Raw genomic sequence first — 19,032 nt, 5'->3', positions numbered from 1 at the left:
TGCTAAGACACCAAATGTGACACCTTCTCTGTCCCACGACGCCACCACCATGGACAGTTGTCACTATCCCCTCCGTGTAGCGTGAGGCTTCGGGAAATATGACATGGCCCGAAGCCGCCCCCAGTGGTGGGACCACTGACCCCAGGGCCACGTCACCTCCTTAATACATTTTCTCTCTTGTGGGTCCTAGTGAAAGTTTCTTTGGATAATCCATCTTTATCTCAGCTGAATGAAGAAGGAAGTGGGATTTTCCACATGTTTGTTTTGAGGTCCATGACTGCCAGCAGGACTGCCAGGGCCGGGGATTGTGGGGACCCCTGGCCATTGGACCCCAGCCCTTGGAAAAGGCCTAGGCCAAGAGGTGGGAGGGCAGGAAAGGAAGGTTCGGGATGCCCGATGCCCACACCAGCCCGCCCACAGCTCCCCTCATGCCACAATACCTCAGGAGCACGGCCTGGCACCTGCCCAGGGCACTCTGGGCCCCGGGGTGTCCGGCCTGGTGCAGGCTGCGGGCCGCAGCCTCCAGCTTGCTGATTGGTCCCGCCTCTGCCTCCAGGCCCTGCTCGAGCACCTTGAGCTTCCACAGGAGGGTCTCCACGTCAGCCAAGGGGTCCTGGCAGGAGTGGGGAAACCTGACACTGACTATGGGGCTGCACCCTTCCCCACAGAGCCATCCTACCAAACACTCGTCCACGCGGCGATCACTCTGCCCAGACATACCCCTCAAGTCCTGGCGGTTCTCCAGCCTGCGTCTGGCTGTAGGGCAGTGAGTCTCACCCAGGGGTGATACTGGGGGTGGGGGGCATATAGAGGAATTTCCAGGGCAGAGGGAGCTTTTTTACACTCCTTTCTCCAAACTCCCAGTAAGGCCACATCTGCACAGGACAGTTTAGTCCCTAACTATTCTCTAAGGTCTCCCATGAATTAGGCCTGTCTGCCAAAGGGGCTGGAGCAGCGGTGGGAAAAGCAAACCTCTGGGTGCGTGTGGAAAGTGAGGAGGGCAGAGGCGAGAAAGGTGGTGGGAAGGAGGCGAGAATGGGTCCAGGGCCACACACGCACTCTCTAAGCTCCTATGGCTCTCCCCTCGGGGCACCAGGCACACGAGAAATGCTCAGTGTCTGTTTGGTAACTGACTAATGGGAAAGTGGAGGGTAGGTGAAGGTGGAGGAGAAACCAGAAGACGGGTGACCCCCTTTGGCCTGGGGAGCTCGGGCAGCACTGGATGGTTTAATCCCTAGCACACTTTAGTAAATCCTTCCCCACTCTTGCCTGGACACCTACCTCCAGATCCCCGCTGGCTAGGGAGGCTTCTTGGCTGCAGAGCCAACTTTCGATCTTCTCTGCAGAGCTCAGAAACAGCTGTCAAGAAAGAAGAAGGCAAGAGAAAGCCTGTAGCAATCTGCTCAGTGGCCCAGGCTGGGGAAACAGGGGTCTGGGGTCTGGCTCCTCAGAATGAGTCCACAGCAGGCAAAGCTTGTTCTGGGCGAGTGGAGGGGCGAGCGGTGGGTGTGGAAAAGGCCCTGGCACAGCAGCCTCTCTGGGGTTAGTGTAGGCCCCGATGAGTGGGAGGCTGGAGCTTGGCTCACGTTTACCTGAAGTTCCAGGGCTTGCTGTAGTTGTAGCTGACGCTCCTGCCAGGCCCCTTCCAGACTGCCCAGTTCCTGCTCTAAACTGGCCAGGGCCTGGCAAATGTCGGGGGTGGATGGGTGTGCTGCGGCGAGCAGCTGCTGCCCAGTGCTTCGGGCCAGGCCGATGCTGTCCATTCGGGAGTCCAGCTCAGCCTGTGACAGGGTGGGGCTCAGTTTCCCGGGAGGCTGAGGCCTTCCAGGGCTTGGAGACCCAGTGGGAAGGACGAGCAGAAGGAGCCAAATGGAAGGAGAGGGGCAGGGGCAGGAGATGGAGAAGGGAACCGGGAACAAGTTGGGGGCAGGGGTCGGGGACGGGCGGAGAGGAGGCTAGAGCTCAGAGGTGGCCTGGGCAGGCCCACTCGCCTTGTGCTGCCGGTGCTCCTCTAACAGCCGCTGGGCCTCCGCAGGGCTGCTGGGGGTGCTGCCGATGTCCATCTCCTCCCGCAGTCTCCGGGCCCAGGCCAGCAATTCCTGCAGCATCGCCTGGAGTTTCTGAGCTTGGCGCGAGGCACCCAGCAACTCCCTCCTGCCCATGGGGTTGGCAGCCGCCCTAAACCCACAGCCCCAGCCAGAGCCGGAGCCCGGGCCAGGGAGTTAGGCCGGGTGACAACACATGCAGTTATTTGAAGGGTGGAGAAAGAATCTTAGGGGAAAACATCAGGGCCAAGGGGGAGTGCGGGGATTAGATGCTGGAGAAGATGGGCGAGGGAGGGCAGTGAGGGAACCAGGGCAGTGAGGGAATGAGGCCCGAGGGGGCCTTACCGCTTCCGGGCCCTGCTCTGGAGCTGCCGCCAGCCGTCCATCACCTCCCGCTGCTTGCGGCCGAGGCTGCGGGCTGCCCCGGGGCTTCTCTGGCAGAGGCGGCTCACCTCGGGCTCTAGGTGCTGTGGGGGAAGGTCAGAGGCTGGGGCCAGAGCCAGGCGGGGCTCGGGGTCATCTGGGTGTCCAGCAGGGTGGACCTGGCTGGCTCTCGAGGTCCCAAAGCTCCTCATGCCTGCCCAGGGACCCTCAGAGGAGGAACACGGGGCCTTGCCGACCCCCCACCCCATAGCTGCACACCTCCACCCGGGCCTGGAGGAGCCCCATTTCCTGCTCCAACTGCTCGTGTCTCCATAGTAGCCTCTCCAGGCTCTCCAGATCTTCCCCGTAGCCAAGGGCCTGGAGCAGGGAGCCCTGGGGAGGAGAGGAAAGGGGGTGTCACAGCTGCACGGCCCCCAGGCCGGGACCCGAGCCTGTTTATGCATCTGTACAAGGGCAGCTGCAAGGTATCTGGATGGGAGGCAAACACCCAGCATGATTCCTGACCCTTAACCGTGGGAGGGAGCAGGGTCTTGCCCCTGAGCAGAGCTCCCAGGTGAGAAGTGAGACAGCAGGTTTGGAGTTCCCCTGAGATGATAACCTCACGTGTGGTTGCATTCTTATACATGGTTCCATTTGATTCTCTTGCCCTTTGAGGGGCGCTCAGAGGTACAAGGAGAGCGCATGGGCAGGCAAGCCGGGGCCTGGCGCTGTGAGGGCAGGGTCCGCAGGGGAAATCCCAACAGGGTACCACCTGCTTTGCAGGCTCCCTGTGCTGCAGATAACTCCCTCACTTCTGCCTCCACTGGCTTCCCGCTAGCATTTCCCTGTGGGGGCTGACGCCCTGGGGGGAACCTCCTGTGGGTTCTGGGCTTTCTTGGGGATGGAAGGAAACAGAGGGAGTGTGTGCTGGCTCCTGGCTCCGTGGTGCATCTTGGGGAGCTAGAGCCAGGTGGGCTACAATGTGAGCCTGCAACCCGGGCTTCTGTGATCCAGAGCAGATCACAAGCCAGGGATGCCCTTAGAGGGCCCCCCAATGGGATCTGCATCCGGGTAGCCCAGGCTGGAGAGGCAGATACAGGGCGAGACACACAGGCATCTCCAAGTGGCGCTCCCTCGGCCTGACTGCTTTGTTCGCACGTTGGGACTCCTTTCAACCCATTACCTTCTCCACAATCCTCTCGGTGACAATGTCCAGCTCTTGGGATAATGTATGTATCTCCAGGGCCCCCTCAAGCTGCCACTGGTACTGGAGCAGGTTACCATGGAAACGGTTCCACCTGGCAGAAGGGGGTGTGTGTAAAGTTGGGGCTGGGTGGCCCTGCAGCCCCTTCTCCCAGCCCCGCTGCTGGCCCCAGGCTGGGACTGGCCTGTCGGTGAGCTGATTCCGCCGCTGGGAGATGGCCTTGATCTCCTCCGGGTCCCGGCTCTTGAGTTGCAGTGACAAGTCATGGATGCTCCTGACATGGGCTCCATCCACCATGTCCTGGGGAGATGAGCAGGGTGAGGGCGCTGCCACCACTCCCACAGGGCCCCCTCTTTGCACTGAGGCTGGAACTTGGAGGGTCCACCTGGCGCAAGAGAGCATGAGGTGCAGCATGCTGGGGAGAGGGAGGCGGGTGCTCGGGGCCACCCTTTCTCAGGTGTGGTGCCCACAGCCCCCGACTTATCCTTAAGGCCCGAAAATGTGCAATCCAGGTCAGGGACCAGGCGGGAGGTGGAGGATGGGCTCACAGCACCGCGTTGAAAGTGAAAATGCAGCTTCTCCGGATAAGAAAGACAAAGTAAGGGGTGGGATGAAATGGGGGGCTCAGGCCTCCTGGGGTTTGGCGGTCCCGGCCCTGGAGGTGTGCCTGGGCTGTGGCTGCTCTGACACTGGGCCAGGCTCATAGGTACCTGGGGAGGGGTCCCCAGCAGGTGGATTGCAGGCCGCCTGCCCCTCGGAAAAGCACCTTGCGTTGGTCAAGCCTGTTTAGTTTCCAAAGCTCTTCTCTATGAAGTGCCTCATATGAGGTAGGGAGGTAGGTGCCCGAGCCGAGCTCAGAGAGTTAACAGCTAATTTGTGGCAGTGCCAGGGGTCAGGCCCAGCTCCCCTAAGTCTAGGACTCTCTCTAATCCCAGGTGCCATCTATCTCCCCACCCCTGCACAGCATCTGTGAAATTCCACGTTAGCAATGGATATCTTAGCAAAGGCACTGCAGCCTTTCAAAAAATCCTGGACTCATATCAGGGGACATTTGGTCTCTAACACGTGCTTGTGAATCTTTTTTGTCAAATTCTTTTATCAACACTGCACAAGACAAATAGATGCTTGGTGTGTGTGTGTTGGCGGTGGGGCGATGCTGAAATAGTGACACTGAAGGAGAGTTTTGAGCAGCTGCCGTTTATTGATGATCCACTGCATTCCAGGCATATGCTTTTTTTTAAAAAAAAAACTTCCTATTTTGAAAGAATGATAGACATAGAAGATTGCAAAAGTAGTACAGAGAGGTCCCATGTACCCTTCACTCAGCTCCCCCCAGTGGTAATGCCTTACATAACTAGGGTACAATGTTTAACCAGGAAATGAACTAGGCTAAAGACTTTATTCATATTTCCTCAGTTTTTCCATGCGCCCCTCTCTCCCTATGTGTGTGCAGTATAGTTCTGTGCAATTTTATCACATCTATCAACCTGTATAGCCGCCACCGCCACAGGGCTGTCTTATCTACGAAGGAGGTGTTATCCCCATTTTAGAGATGAAAAGGCGGCTCGGCAGAGCCTGCCTCGGCGTGTACAGGTGGTAAGTGCTGAGTCGATGCCTGATGCCCCAGCTGGCCCGAGCCCACGCTCTTTCCCTCCTCTGAGCCGTATTCTCCCGTGGGGGGATGCCATGGCCAAACTCTCCCCGGGGGGCCCCCTTACCCCCACTGAGGCTCCTAGGAACTGGCGGAGGTGCCTGCTGAGCTGCAGACAGTGCTCCAGGTCCTGACCCAGGTCGCTGACATGCACTGTCACCTCCTGCAGAGGCCGAGGGTCAGGGAAGGTTAGGGACTCTGAGCACAGGCCCCAGGTGCACTCAGCCCCTGGCACCAGCTGCTGGAGCAGTGTTGGAGCTGGTGGAGGCTTTTGGGGCGGCCCTCCTGTCAGGGAGCCAGGGAACTGCAGCCCTGGGGCTCCTCCCCAGCCCAGCTTTCAGCCACGCAGCCACCCCCGCCCCTTCCCAGCTGGGCCTCCACCTTCTCTTGGATCCAGGCCTCTGCACGGTCCACTCTCCACAGGAAGTCCAGGAAGTCCCGCTGGTCCTCTAGGTCCTGGCTCCAGAGGGCCACTGCCTGCCTCAGTTTCTCCCAGTGCTCCTGCAGTGCCCGCAGCTTCTGCGAGACCTCTCCTGCCCGAGGGGGGCTCTGTGCCAGGAGCGCCTCTCCCATCTGCGGAGAGAGGGGACATCAGGAGACTTGCCTGGTGCCCTTCCTTCTGCTTGTCCATCATCAGAGGCGCCCCCTGCCCCTTGGCCGTCCTGGAGACTACAATTTGGGGCAGAGCGCCGAGGGCTGGGCTGTTACCTTGCAGAGAGAGGTTATGACCTCCTCGTGGGCCCGAACTTCGGCCTCAAAGGCCTGGTGTTTTTGCCGGTGCTTCGATTTATCTTTCAGGTCCCCAGGAGGGATGGGCTCTTTCAGCCGCTGGGCCCCCTCCTGGAGCCAGTCCTCGGCCTGGGGGAGGGTGGGGACACAAGTCTCATGACATATGCCCGATTCTGCCTTGGCCCTCGGAGACATGCTGCCAGGCCCTCAGCCCTGCCCGGGTGGCCGACTGCTGGGCGGTCCCTGGAACCTGGGACCCAGTGGCTCCATCCCAGGAAGACATGGCCAGACCCAACAGGCCTCCAGCTAGAGGAAGTGACTGGGCAGGAGAGTGGGGTGTGTGTGTGTGTGTGTGTGTGTGTGTCCAATTTTGGGGGTGTGGCTCCTGTAATCCTGGGGCCCTGGACTGCTCTGCTCCCTCCCCCTCCTCTCTCGCTCTGGCCCTGCTAGAGCTCAGGAAACAGGTGGGGTCTCCACACACAGGGTCTTAGAATCTCAAATGTTCTGGGCTCCAGCCCCAGCTGGGCCTCAGAAAGGCATTTAACTCTCCAGATGCCCATTTCCTCATCGCTGAGTTATGGTGAGGCCTGAATGAGCTCGTGTAGGCAGAAGCCATCTGTCAACTGTCACAGGCGGCGCAGGTGGAGGCCCCGGGTGGGGGTGGCCTCTCTGACCTGGGCCACTGCCCTGGTGAAGCCGGCGGTCAGCAGAGAGGTGTGTAGGGCGTGTCCCCGGCTCCCCGCCAGTTCCTTCACTCGAGCCCGCAGTGCCAGCACAGCGTCCAGCGCATTCTGCACCCTGGGGCCCTGGAGCGTCTTTGCCTGCTCACGCAGAGCCATCTCCTGTGGGGTGGGGAGGCTCAGCCTGCTGTTCTCCTGCCCTGGGGAGACCGGAGCAGGGGCTGGACCCCAGGGGTCAAAGCCCTTTCCAGGAGGGTCCTGAAGCCCTGCCCAGGGCCCTGTGGCCTAGGGCTGCCTGGTTCTCCCAGCCCCAAGCCAGACCACTCTGCTCCCCAGTGGCCATGTGATGTGGATGGAGCCAAACACCCCCTGTGGCCCCTGCAGTGCGGCCCACCCAATCCTGGGCCTTCTGGAGCTGCAGGTATAATTCTGCCCAGGCTGCCCCCACCAGATACCCCCTAGCTCCACAGTGCTGCTCCCACACATCGTCACCTCTGGGTACACACCAAGCACCCTGATCTCCCCATTCAGGACTCTCCAAAGTTCCTGGACTTTCCCCACCCCCACCCTGACCATAACCAGGGCTCCCTGAGCCCATCACCTTCTCTTCCTGGGCAGTCAGCACCTTCCGGAAAGCCTCATGCTTGTGGATCAACTGCTCCACCTCTTCCACTGAGTTCCCCAGGACACTGGTTTTCAGGGAGACCTGGATCAGCACGTGGAAAAGTTAAAGAGGGTAGTTGGGAGCCTGCTAAGTGGCTCAGATAGGATCCCAAAGAGCAGATGGCCACCAAGGACTGTCTACACGACGGCCAGCCCCTCTGCCCAGGCATCTGTGCTGAGACAGTGCCCCGGGCTCTCTGGGGTGAAGTGAGGGAACTTGGGGTGTGGCGGGGTCTTGGAAGGACCCAGTGGGAGAGGAGTCATGAGAGGAGTGGGAACCCAGGCTGGGGAGCTAGGAATACCTCAACCTCTGCACAAGGTGGGGTGCATGATCAACCTCTAACCAACCCCCTTGGAGCTCAGCCTGGGGTAGGGGTGGGGCAGGCGAAGGCCCTGGCCTGGCTGGGGGACACTGGTGGAGGCTCAGGTCCCCCCAGTGCTCTGCCTTGGCCACCTGGGAGGATGAGTCCGTAGCCACCGAACTCCATATGAGAGAAAAAGCCAAAGGCCCAGCAAGCAAGAGAAAGAGTGGAGGAGAGGGAACGCTGTGAGGCGAGTGTGGGTGCAGGTGAGGGGACCTGCCTCCTGGGCCACGAGGATCCTGTCCAGGCGTCCACACTCTCTGAGGAAGAGCTGCTCCCGGTGCATAGCCTGCAGCCTCTCTTGCTTCTGCTCCCAGGCCCAGAACACATGCTCCCGCTCGTCCTGCAGGGCTCGCAGCCTTTCCTGGACCTGGGGAGGGGCACGTGGGGAGCCTGGGCTGGGAGGATGGCATGGGCTCCAAGGGAAGCCTCCAAGAAGAGACTGGCGTGGCACCGGGGGGCAGGGCCTGAGGTGGTCTGGCCCAGGCTAGGTCAGGCAGGCGGGGGAACATCGGAAAAGGGGGCCCACCTCCTTGGTGGGTGCTCCTGCAGCCAGAAGTGCCTGCTGGCCCAGCTGGGCAGCCTGCTGATAGAGTTCATCTTGGGCTTTCAGCTCTGCCCGAAGCTGTTGGTGGATGCTGAGCTTTAGGGGGGCTGCTGCTGAAGTCCTGGGAGCTCTCCTCCACCTGCAGTTCCTGCTGCACCCCGGCTGCCCAGGAGGCATAGTGCCACACCTGGGTCCGGAGGGGATGGAGGGAGAGAACACGGTGAGGGCTGGGGCGAGCAGCAGAGAGCAGATGCAGAGACACAACTTCAGTCTACCTGAATCCACTCACACATTGGCACTGCCCCCACCTGTCCCAGGTCATAGCCTCCTGGGAGGCTCCAGGGGCCCTGTGTCACTGGTTCCTCTGTGCTCATCTAACTTAATCCTCCCAGGTCCACGCAACCTCCATGCAGGCCAGACCAGCCTCCCGCCTTCACCCAGCTTTGTCTCCGCTCTGTGCTCTTGCTGTCCCTCCTGCTTAGAGCTTTCTTTCCCTGCCTTCAACCTCTCCAAAGCTCACCCATCCTTCAAGGGCCAGGGCCTTCCTGCGTCACAAAGCCCGTCATGGTTTCTTGATGTCTCACTGCTTTCCTTGTTCTCTGAACTGCCAGTTTAACACTTACAGATTATCATGTTGATTTGTGTAGAATCACATGATATTAGAGGTGGAGGGGCCTTGCATCCTTGTTGAAACATCTTATTGCATAGATGAAAAAGTTAAAAAGCATGTGTGTGAAAGAGTTTTGCAAATGCTAAGCATTCAACAAATGGAGGGTTAAGAGACTAGGATTAAGGTCTTGCTCAAGCCCACACTGCCAGGAAGTGGCAGAGTTGGGTGTCTGAATTCAAGTCTTTTGCAGTGTCATAGTTTGGGCCACCTGGTCTACCAGGCACCAGGACATGGGGACTTCTGGGACAGCCCACGGCCGGGACTCATTGTCCCATTCTGGCTCTGTGGGGTCTTAGGCTCAGCTCCCCAGCTAGATAAGCTCCACGAGGTCAGTGATTCCATCTTACACTGCTTCTATATTGCCCTCCTCTCTCCAGCCCCACTACTAGCGGAGAGCTGAACATGAATGTTAAATAGATGCTGGCTGATCCAGAGGTCACTGTCTAGAACATCTGGAGGGAGCATCTGGGTCTCCAGTGAGGGACTTACCTGGGCTATTCTGATTCCCCAGTTCTGGCTAGGTCCCTACCTGGCTGCCCCACCACTCACCCGGACTGGTGCTGACCCAGTCGAAGGAGCTGCCCTAGCTGCCATGCCCCAGCTGATCAGCCCTGATCAGTCCCAGGATCTCCAGGCAGGCTCACACTCTCCTACCGCTATTTACACTTGCATCTCCTCCTGAACTGGAGGGCCTCATCAGCACGGTACCACACCCATACCCCCTCACACACACCTGTACTCACACACAAACACATACACACACTCACATGCATTTGTACACATACACACACACACACACACAGCTCACACAGCTGCCTGTGGGGAAGGAGGCCTCACCGCTGCGTGGAAGTGGCCCAGGAGGCGTGCCCGCTCCAGCTGGGCTCGACGCTGCTCCACCTGCAGCCGCAGGGCCTCCCAAGCCTGCTCCAGGGCCTGCTGCCTCCTCTGCACCACATCGGCCTGAGGCCCCGGACGTAGCTTCTGCACCATGCCTGCTGTCTCCAGCAGTTCCTGCACCTGGACGGGGGACAGGGAAGGAAGGGTGGTCATGTCTTCCCACAGACACGTGACTTGCCCAGGTACCTGGGCCCAGTGGGGAAACCTGTCCTTGGGCCATGCCCTGCCATGTAGAATGAGACCAACTGGAACCCTGAGGGAGTGTGGGAAATCTATAGGGATGGATGAGCCAGGCCTGAGGGGGCCTGCGGGGTCCCAGCGGGAGAGGCAGCCAGACCCAGCTCACCTGCCGCTTGGTGCCCGTGAGTTCACACTCCAGCCCCTCGTGTCTCCTCAGCTGGGCCTCCACCCCACCCAGGTCCTGGGCCACGTCATCGGGGAGGCTTGCGGCTTTCTCCTGAGGAGAGGAGATGGCCAAGGGGATCAGGAGTGGAGGGTGGGGCACCGAGCCTCCCCCATCCTCATCCAGGCTCATACCTGGATCTGGGTGAGGGCTTCCGACAGATCTCTGTGGACTCGGAGGGTGACCTCAGCATCTCGGAGCAGATGGCCTCGGGCCTGGCTCAGCTCCCACAGCTCCGACCAAGCAGCCCTGCCCGCAAGAGATCAGCCATTGGCCAAGCATCTTGCTCCTCCCCTTACTTTAGGGTGTCAGCCCTCCTTCTCTCCGAGTTGTATCCAGGACTTGTCCAAAGCTCCTGAGTGGTCCACTCCCCTTCCTAAAACCTCCCCTTGCCTTTGGTCCAGCCTGCACACTCTCCTCCCAGGTGCTTGTCCTCCTACCTTTACTAAGATTTAGTTCCTTGCTACTATAATGTTCAGCACACAATTGTTAGCCATAATTTGTGATACATCCTGACATCTCATGTGTTTGATTCGCAACCTTGTTAGATTGTAAATGCTCTGAGAGCAGGTGTTTTCTCTCCTTCCCTCATTCACTCAGCCAACTCTCACCGAGTTCCTGAATTATGCCAGGCTTTGCGCTAGGGGTTATGAACAAGTCATGGCCTTGCCTCAACACTCAGGGCTGGGGTGAATTCAGACCAGCCAGATGGACAGCTAGGAACGTGGTGTGGCCAGGGCTGTGGACGTGGGCAAGCACACACACTGTGGGAAGCTCACAGGGAGGGCCCCGACCCCCAGCCAGGCTGTCTCTTCTCAGAGCTCCTCCTACAAATCCTGGGAGCCAAGTGGTTTGGAAAAGTGCCCCAAGTGGAGATGGGTGGCCAGCGAGTGGCAACCAGAGGGGTCCACTTCCGGGCAGGGTCCTCTGAACTGCAAACCCAGCCTCGCCTCCCTCCACCAGCCACTGCCCCCCATGGCAGACTCAGCTTCTCAGGAAGCAGCTCCTCTCCAGAAACCTCATGGGCAGGCAGGGCAGTGTGGTCCCCGGAGCATGTTTGCCCTCTCTTAACACTCCAGGAACTGCCTGCTCAGACCTTCCTCCAGACCCAGGTCCCTGGCCTGGCCCGCAGGGCACTCACTGTAGATCCCGCTGCCTCTGATGGACCTTGGGGGCAGAGCTGTGCCCGTGTTCCAGTAGCCTCTCTGCCAGCTGCTGGCAGGTGGCCACTCGCTGGCCACCCATCTCCACTTGGTGCCGGAACTTCACAAACTTGGTCCTGAGGTGCTGGGGAGGAGAGAGCAGTGGGTGACAGTGTGGCTCCCAGCCAGCAAGGCACCATGTGGCCTGGGAAGCCAGGAGCCTCAGGGGGTGGCCAGGGCTTATGACTCCTACCACTCCTTTCTCCACCTGGTCCAGCCAGGGCCAGCCTCCCACACCCCACAGGGTCCCCACCCCACATCATTCTGCCTGGGAGCTTCCTCCTTGCCCCAGCCCCCTTCTCACCAGGACGTGTTCATAGTCCTCCCCAAGGCTCTCTCCTTCTCCGGCCACCTGCTTCTGGCTAGCCAGCCAGATCTGCAGGTCCTCGGCTTCCCTCATGAATTCATGCAGTTTCAGGGTCCCCTCCAGCTCCCGGTCCCTGTGATGACAGCCCATGAGTCCCCAGAAGTTAGTTGCCCACCCTGCTCGGGATGGCTGGCTCAGCCAGGGGAGCGACCTGAAGGACGAGGCTATTCATGGTCGTTGCCAAGGTGGCAGTTCTGGATCCAGGGAGGTGTAGACACAGGAAGGCCAGTGTGGGGAGCAGGCAACGGGTGTGGATGTGGGGAAGGGACGGATGACTGGGAGCTGGGGGGTCTGTTTCTGCATGGTGGAATTCATGGAAAGAAGTGTGCAACACACAGTAAGGATTCAACCCTTTCCAGACAGATCTCTACGGGCCTGGGTCATGGCTTCTTTCCAGCTCAAGGGCACAGTATGGGGAAGAGTTAACCCTGGCCAGTCCCGCTGTACCCATTGATGAGAAGGGTCACAGTGTCCCTCACCGTGTGGCTGCCAACTCCTGTACTGCCTGTAGCTGTCCCCGGAGCCTCTCCTGCACCACGCCTGGTTGCTCAGGGGCCTCAGGGTCAATAAGGGTTTGGGCCCTCTCGTCAAGCTCCTCCATGAAGCTCCAGTAACGAGCCAGTTCCTGCTGCAAGGCCTGCCAGCACACCAGGATCCATGCCAGGGCTCAGAATGGGTGACTGTCATCCCTCCCTCCCTCCCTCCATCTTTCCATTCATTCATCTGCATACTCAACCCTCCACCCACCCACCCACCCATTCATCCACCCACCCATCTACCCATCCACCCATCCACCTGCCCATCCATCAACCCATCCATCTGTCCATCCACCCATCCACCCACCCACCCATTCATCCACCCACCCATCTACCCATCCACCCATCCACCTGCCCATCCATCAACCCATCCATCCGTCCATCCACCCATCCACCCACCCACCCATTCATCCACCCACTCATCTACCCATCCACCCATACACCTGCCCATCCATCAACCCATCCATCCGTCCATCCACCCATCCACCCACCCACCCATTCATCCACCCACCCATCCACCCATCCACCCATCTATCCATCTACCCAATATTGATGGAGCACCTACTGTTCAACAAAAGTGAAAATACAGTCTGTGCCCTCAGAGGGCTCATTATTTAACAGGGAAGGGTGAATGCTGGGTAATCTGGGCCAAGGAAAGGAGGGCACAGAAGGCATTATACTGGGCCCCAACAAAGTTGAAGAGACAGAATTAATCAAGTTACCCAGTGTGCCTGGGGCACTGACGCTCCATGTAGTGAAAACTACAGCCCTGAAGGCCTTAGACACAGGGTGTGCTGAAGCACTGATCACAAGGACCGTGCAAAAAACACCCAGATAAGAGAACATTTTAGTGAAAACAGGAATCGGGCGTGTTGTGTGGCCTGGGCTTTGTATGGTTCTGAGGGTCAATTCTAGGAAAAAGGAGGGTGAGTTCCAGGCCTCCCTTCCTTTAATCAGGGGATGCTTGTGGAAGGAGGTAGGTGCAGAAAAGACATCTGGTTAGCTCAAAGGATGATAGTCAAAGCCTGGGGAGGAAGAAACCTGTGGAAGACATGGAGAGGGCTAGAGAAGGTGACCCCAAGAGGGTAGCACAATGCTGGGGGAGGGAAGGACAGGAAGCAAGAAGAGAAGGCAGAGGAATCCTGAGGCCACAGAGGTAGGCAAGAATAGTAACGAGACTAAAGAAGGGAGAGAATTGTCTTAGGTCAGTGTCTGGGTTACCTCTGAAGAAGGGGAGCACTGGGGGTGCTGAGGGGGAGGCTGTGGGATTTGGGTAGATGATGGCGATGGAGCTGGAGGACAGAGCAGAGCTGTGTGTCTCCAAGAAGGAGGATGCGCCCTTTGGGAGGGTGACAGACCCTTTCCTCCTGGTCCCTCATCACTCAAGTCTGGGCAGGAAGGGGATGCTCAGGGCTGGTACCTGGTGCTTCCGGATGAGGCTGCAGGTGGCTGCCTTGTCTCTGCCGGGGTCCTGGCTGCTCACCAGTGGCCACTTCTCCTCCAGCCAGCCCTCCAGCTCTGACACATCCAGAAAATACTGCCGAGAATGGCCTTGACTCACCTTGATGACTGCAGATGGGGCCTCCCATCGTACACCGAGGGCCTCATGCTCCTACCCTCCAGTGGTGAGCTCAAGGGAGCTTCTGTGCCCAGAGTGCTTACCACCCATCACCCACCCATGTCCCCATCTGCTGCCATCACCTCTCTGAAAGGCCCCCAGACCCTGCGCCCACAGAGCTTGGCCTGTGCTCTGGGCACCCTACCTGTTGCAAAGCCACAGCCTGCCCCAGGCTCTGGGCCCGTGCCTCACATGCCTGCTCCAGCTCTGCCCAGCGGCCCTCCAGCTTCTGGCATTGCTCCGTTATGTGCTGGGCCTGGGGGTGCCTGGAGGCTACTAGGCTCTGGCCGGAACCCAGCACTCGCTGCACCCATCCCTGGTGGGCTTTCACCTCCGCCTGGAGCTCCTGCCACAGACCAGGGTGGTGGGCTTCAGCCTCTGGATAACCTTAACCACGGTGCCCAGAGCAGAACCATGGATGACTGTAGGCCCCCATCATGGCAAAATCCCCAGGGCCAAAATGGCGGGGGGGCGGAGACCTAGAAGTCTGGACATCCAGGGGCTTAGAGGCCCAGACACCCTGGGTTGAGGCAGAGAGCTTTTGAAGTCTGGGGTCCTGGGAGAAACAGGGAGTCATTACCTTGTGCTTTCGGCAAAGCCTCTGGGCACCATCCAAGCTCTTGGTGTGGTGGGGGGAGCTGGCATTAGGCATATGCTCAGCCACCCACGCGAGCTCCATCTTGCTCAAGTGATCAAACTGGTACCACTCAACCGAGGCCTGCAGCTGCTGGTGCCGAGTGGCCAGACGCCCCTGCAGGGACTCACACCTGGGAGGAGGGAGAAGAGAGGGGGGAGCTTGAGAACGTGGTGTGGACCAGGCCCTCGGTCCTTTCCTTGGCCCAGCAGGGACCCACGGGGAGCAAAGCAGGAGAGTGGGAGGAGAAGCCTCATCTGATGTGGGGGAGGCAACTGCTGAGGGTCCAGGGCTCAACCTCCTCTCCCAGATGAACCGCCTGATGTCAGACTGAGGGGTGCCTTGCTTGGGATGCCTAACTGGGGGGAGTCTCTGACCCTCCTACCCCAGGAATGACTCCACATGTAAAGGAAGGCTGTTATAACAACCTCAGTTCCTGCAGGAGCCACCCTTCTGGGCTCCAGCTAACTGGGGAAGTGACACACAGCAGGGTGAAGAGGGGCAAACAGGCCAGTGGGTGGATGGGGCCCCACCTCTGGAGGCACTTCTGGGTCTCCTCCAGGAGGGTCTGGGAACTGGCCGCCTGGTGGGCCTGGAAGCTGAGGGCGGCCACCTCACTGGCCAGCGCCTGTCTCTTGCCCTCCAGTTGGCAGAGCTGTTTCTGCAGCTCCCGGCTTGAGCGCAGGTCCTGTCCCATTTCCATACTCTGCAGGCTCCCCTCTAGATGCTCCAACTTCTCCTTGGCACCCTGGGCAGGGATGCAGGGGGCTGCCTTAGGCTCTCCACGCACAGGACAGCAGATGGCCCTGCTTGGGCTCTGCCTGCCCCTGGCTGGAGGCCACAGTGTCCAAGATGGCAGGTCTGTGGGCGCCCCAGATTCACCAGGGACCTACTGGGGACCTCTGCCTCTCCATTGTCAACCCCCAACCAGCAGTACCCAAACCTTCTCCTGGAGCCTCATGAACCCCTCATCTCTTCAAGCTTCTACATTCCCAGGGGAACTCAACTTGTGCTGACCAAGCACAAGGCACAGAGAAGACAATCCTGTCAGTTCCTATTGGTGGGTAAAGTCATGTTCAACTTGCTTCAGGCTAGACCTCCAAGGGCTGCTGGACTCCCCAGGGCCACTCCAGAGCAAGCAGACCACCCAGGCCCCATCCCTCACCTTCCCCTTCCTGCCTGCTCAGCCTCAGTCTCCCCCCTTTGCCCTGTACCCCTCGTCCGGCTGACCTGCAGCAGCCCCAGGAGCTGCTCCTGCTGTCTGGCCTGCCACAGCTTGTCCCCATGCTCTGCCATCTGGCGTGTCAACACTTCCCACTTGCTACTCAGGGCCTGCAGCCCGGCCTGCACGTCCCCCTGGGCAGGGGGCCCAGTGCTCAGCAGCTCTCTCCCAACCTGGAGTGGAGACAAAAGCCCAGGGAGTTTGGCTGGGATGCTGGTAGCATGAGGGCCACAGCAGGCCGGACCCAGGCGGGAGAGGCAGCGGGTAGCTGGCTACAAGCTCTTGCCACAGGCCGCCTGGGCTTGAGCTGCTTGTGTGGCCCTAGTTCTGCGGGTAGCGGCAGCAGGGCAGGGTGGGCATGCAGCAGGCTGACGGCTGGGAAGAGCTTTGCTCTGGTAGAGGTGGCAGATTCTGGAACTTGCCCCGGAGAGGTGAGGGAGAAGGGGTGACAGCAACTTTCTGGGCTGGTTCAGGGGCCAAGGCAAGGAGGGAAGGAGGCAGCTGCAGGGTCCTAATTTCATGGTAACTGAGGTAGTTTCTCCCATGAAAACGTGCAGTGCAGTTTGGGTTGGAAATTTGCAGATAAGGAGGCCCTGCGCCCTCTGTCTAGTGTCCCCCACCTGCTGCAGGTCCTCCACGTGCCCGCGGGTGGCCAGCAGCTCGCTCTCTGCTGCTTCGTGCCACTTGAGTTTCCGCAGGAGGCTGCTGGGCTCTCGGGGGGGATCACCTGCCACAAGCAACCCCTTCTCCTCCATCCACAGCATCAACTCCTCCATGTCCTGCTTCCACTCCTGCCCAAGAACCAGGAGAGAGGAGGAGAGTCTCACAGCCTGGTGGTGAGGGCTGGTTTAAAGACCACTAGGGAGAAGGGTCTCAGGGACCTCCGTGGGCAAGAGAGGGCCCAGAGGAACCAATTCTGGAGTCCCGGAGAGATGAGGCCTGAGGCTCCGGGTCCCCTAATGGGGAAGGGGAAACTGAGGAGATGGGGAGGGAAGATGTCTCAGGGAAAACAGTAGAAGGTGGCCTCGGGACTCAGGGTGAGGGCCCCACAGCACCCTGTGCACAGAGGTGAGGGGCACCTGGCTAAGTCCCCATTGCTCCAGCCCACCCTGGGTCATGTATGGGTCACACTTCTCCAAACAGGCTCAAGCTCTGGGAGGCCCGTGGACTGGCCCAGCCCCGAGCACCTCCAGGGGCTGCACGAATAACCGAGCGAGCCGAGGTCTGCAGCTGGCGCCACGACCCACACGAGAGCCCCGAGAGCGCCGGCCATGCTGGGGAGGGGGGATAACTGCATGAGGGAGAGTGGGGGTGACGGGTGGGGATATTCAAGAGGCCTGGACTTTCGTTCCACTCTGCCCCTGAGACTGATGCAGGCCACGGGCCTCAGGTGCCCTCATCTGGAAAAATCGGGGCCATGTTACCTGCCTCGAGAGGTGGTGTAAGGAGAAATGATTTGACGCGTGAAAAGTGCTTTGGAAATTTGTGAAGTGGCGCATACGGTGTCCCTGTTGTCAGTGCAGCAGGGGACTCTGAGGCATGGCTCCTGGGGAGGCCTCCTGCCCCCTGGGCCGGGCCCCTCACCTGGAGCTGGAGGGAAGCCAGCAGCTGCCTCCTCCTCTGCTCGCGTCTTCCCTGGACCCTGGTCCACTGTGTCTGGGCACGCTGCAGCCGCTCTCTGACCCTGGAGGGTAGGTGGAGGCAGGGGCGGCTCTCCCCTGCTCCAAGGCCCACCCCAAAGGTCGGGCTCACCCCAGCCCAGGCTGTACCCCTCTGCTCCTCCTCCCCTCAACCCTTCTGGGTCTGGGGGACCCCCACCAGCCTCAGGGAAGCAGTCTGTGCAGACTGAGAAAGAGAGGTAGGCCATGCTGCTGTCAGCCCAGACTCACTCGGGGGCTGCAGGGTGCTGGCTCTGAGCCAGCCTCTCGCCATGTGCCTGCAGAGCCTCTACCCCAGGGCCCAGGGTGTCCAGGAGAAGCTCGAATTCCCGGTGCTGTTGCAGCAGGCTCTGGGCCTCCCCAGTGTCCTCCTGGGGGTGCAGAGACCTTGGGTCACATCTGGGAGGACCGGGGTCAGCACCATCTCACTCACCGCCAGCCCAGGGGCCTCCCGCCCAGCCTCGCTTCTGGGCTTAAGGAGCTGGGTTCCCTCCAGTGGTGGGGGAGCAGCGCCCGGTTCCACATCCCCAGCTCCATACCCCGAGTTTGTCCTGACGCAGGAAGGCCTCGTGGTTGGCACAGGCAGCGGTGAAACCGTCCACTTTGCGGCCAAAGCGCTGCAGCTCCAGCCCCTCCTGCAGCCGCTGCTGTCGCTGCTCCCAGGCCAGCTTCAGCTCCCGGCCCTGCTGGCCCAGGAGCCTCAGGACACTGGTCATCTCCTGGGAGTCCAGGGAGTCCAAAGCTGCCAGGTGCTGGCCCTGAGCCTCCAGCTGCTGCGGCCTGCCCAGGATGAGAGGCAGAGTGTCGAACCCTAACCAGCTCCTCTCGCCACCTCCTCCCCTCCTGCTTCCTCATTCATCCATCTCGGACCTCTGACGTGAGGGTCACTGGCAGGAGTGGTGTGAGGCTGGTTAGCCCAGGGGGTTCGCGGCTGTGGCCCAGCTCACTAAAGAGGCACTGAATGTCACAGGCCCAGCCCAGTAACTCAGGATTTAGTAGGCACAGTTGCCACGCTCCCGCCATGCCACACTCTTTGCTCCAGATGTCTGGCCTGCAAATGTGGACTGCCGATGGCCGGTGCCCAGGCAAGAGGACAGGGCTGGGCAGCACAATGCAATATGAGAAAAACCGCTCAAACCACACACCTGACACAGAGCCCTTGCTAGCCCACATGAGGTTTTAGTGGCATTAGAAAAGTCACCCTTTCTGCTAAGTGCTGCTTGCAGGTCCTCAGCTTGGGAACAGGTCACAACTTTGTGTGAATTAGAACAAGAGCTCCATTTCCTCTGAGCTGATGAGCTGATGCAGCCCTGAACCGGGTAGGGGAGTCTGGCAAGCAAAGGAGGAGGTGGATTTCAGTGCCCACTTGACCACTGGTACATATGGCCTGCCTGCTGGGCCAGTAGCGCCACCCCTGCAGGAGGAGAGGCACAGCCCTTGAGGTGTGTATCTTAACCCCATGGGTGAGTGCTGAGCCATTTGACTCCAGGGGCCAGGAGGGTCTGGGTTACCCGGAATGGCCTGGGAGGCGGGACGCCCTGATGGCAAGCAATCTATCCAGCTCCCTTGGACGGAGCATGG

The 19,032-nt window shown here is 59.9% G+C and overlaps 1 protein-coding gene across 1 annotated transcript in view; it reads right to left on the bottom strand.

Moving 5' to 3' along the window:
• The window catches only part of SPTBN5 (spectrin beta, non-erythrocytic 5), a 46,679-nt gene that overhangs the window by 12,360 nt on the left and 15,287 nt on the right, over window positions 1-19,032 (bottom strand). Inside the window, 31 exon segments of the mRNA XM_037835102.1 lie at window positions 441-613; window positions 1,282-1,359; window positions 1,593-1,781; window positions 1,992-2,154; window positions 2,391-2,512; window positions 2,688-2,801; window positions 3,592-3,706; window positions 3,797-3,912; window positions 5,154-5,426; window positions 5,645-5,836; window positions 5,972-6,121; window positions 6,667-6,834; window positions 7,274-7,378; window positions 7,918-8,067; window positions 8,227-8,352; window positions 8,354-8,431; window positions 9,752-9,931; window positions 10,158-10,268; window positions 10,349-10,463; window positions 11,356-11,501; window positions 11,721-11,856; window positions 12,263-12,420; window positions 13,740-13,856; window positions 14,083-14,283; window positions 14,518-14,704; window positions 15,105-15,319; window positions 15,802-15,966; window positions 16,414-16,584; window positions 17,378-17,477; window positions 17,683-17,822; window positions 17,991-18,231. Coding sequence (XP_037691030.1) covers window positions 441-613; window positions 1,282-1,359; window positions 1,593-1,781; window positions 1,992-2,154; window positions 2,391-2,512; window positions 2,688-2,801; window positions 3,592-3,706; window positions 3,797-3,912; window positions 5,154-5,426; window positions 5,645-5,836; window positions 5,972-6,121; window positions 6,667-6,834; window positions 7,274-7,378; window positions 7,918-8,067; window positions 8,227-8,352; window positions 8,354-8,431; window positions 9,752-9,931; window positions 10,158-10,268; window positions 10,349-10,463; window positions 11,356-11,501; window positions 11,721-11,856; window positions 12,263-12,420; window positions 13,740-13,856; window positions 14,083-14,283; window positions 14,518-14,704; window positions 15,105-15,319; window positions 15,802-15,966; window positions 16,414-16,584; window positions 17,378-17,477; window positions 17,683-17,822; window positions 17,991-18,231 — 4,695 coding nt within the window.

Source organism: Choloepus didactylus, chromosome 4 (assembly GCF_015220235.1).
Source record: "Choloepus didactylus isolate mChoDid1 chromosome 4, mChoDid1.pri, whole genome shotgun sequence".
NCBI classification, from domain to species: Eukaryota; Metazoa; Chordata; class Mammalia; order Pilosa; family Megalonychidae; genus Choloepus; species Choloepus didactylus.
Note: the sequence above shows the minus strand (reverse complement) of the source record. Positions and strands in the feature narration are given on the sequence as shown.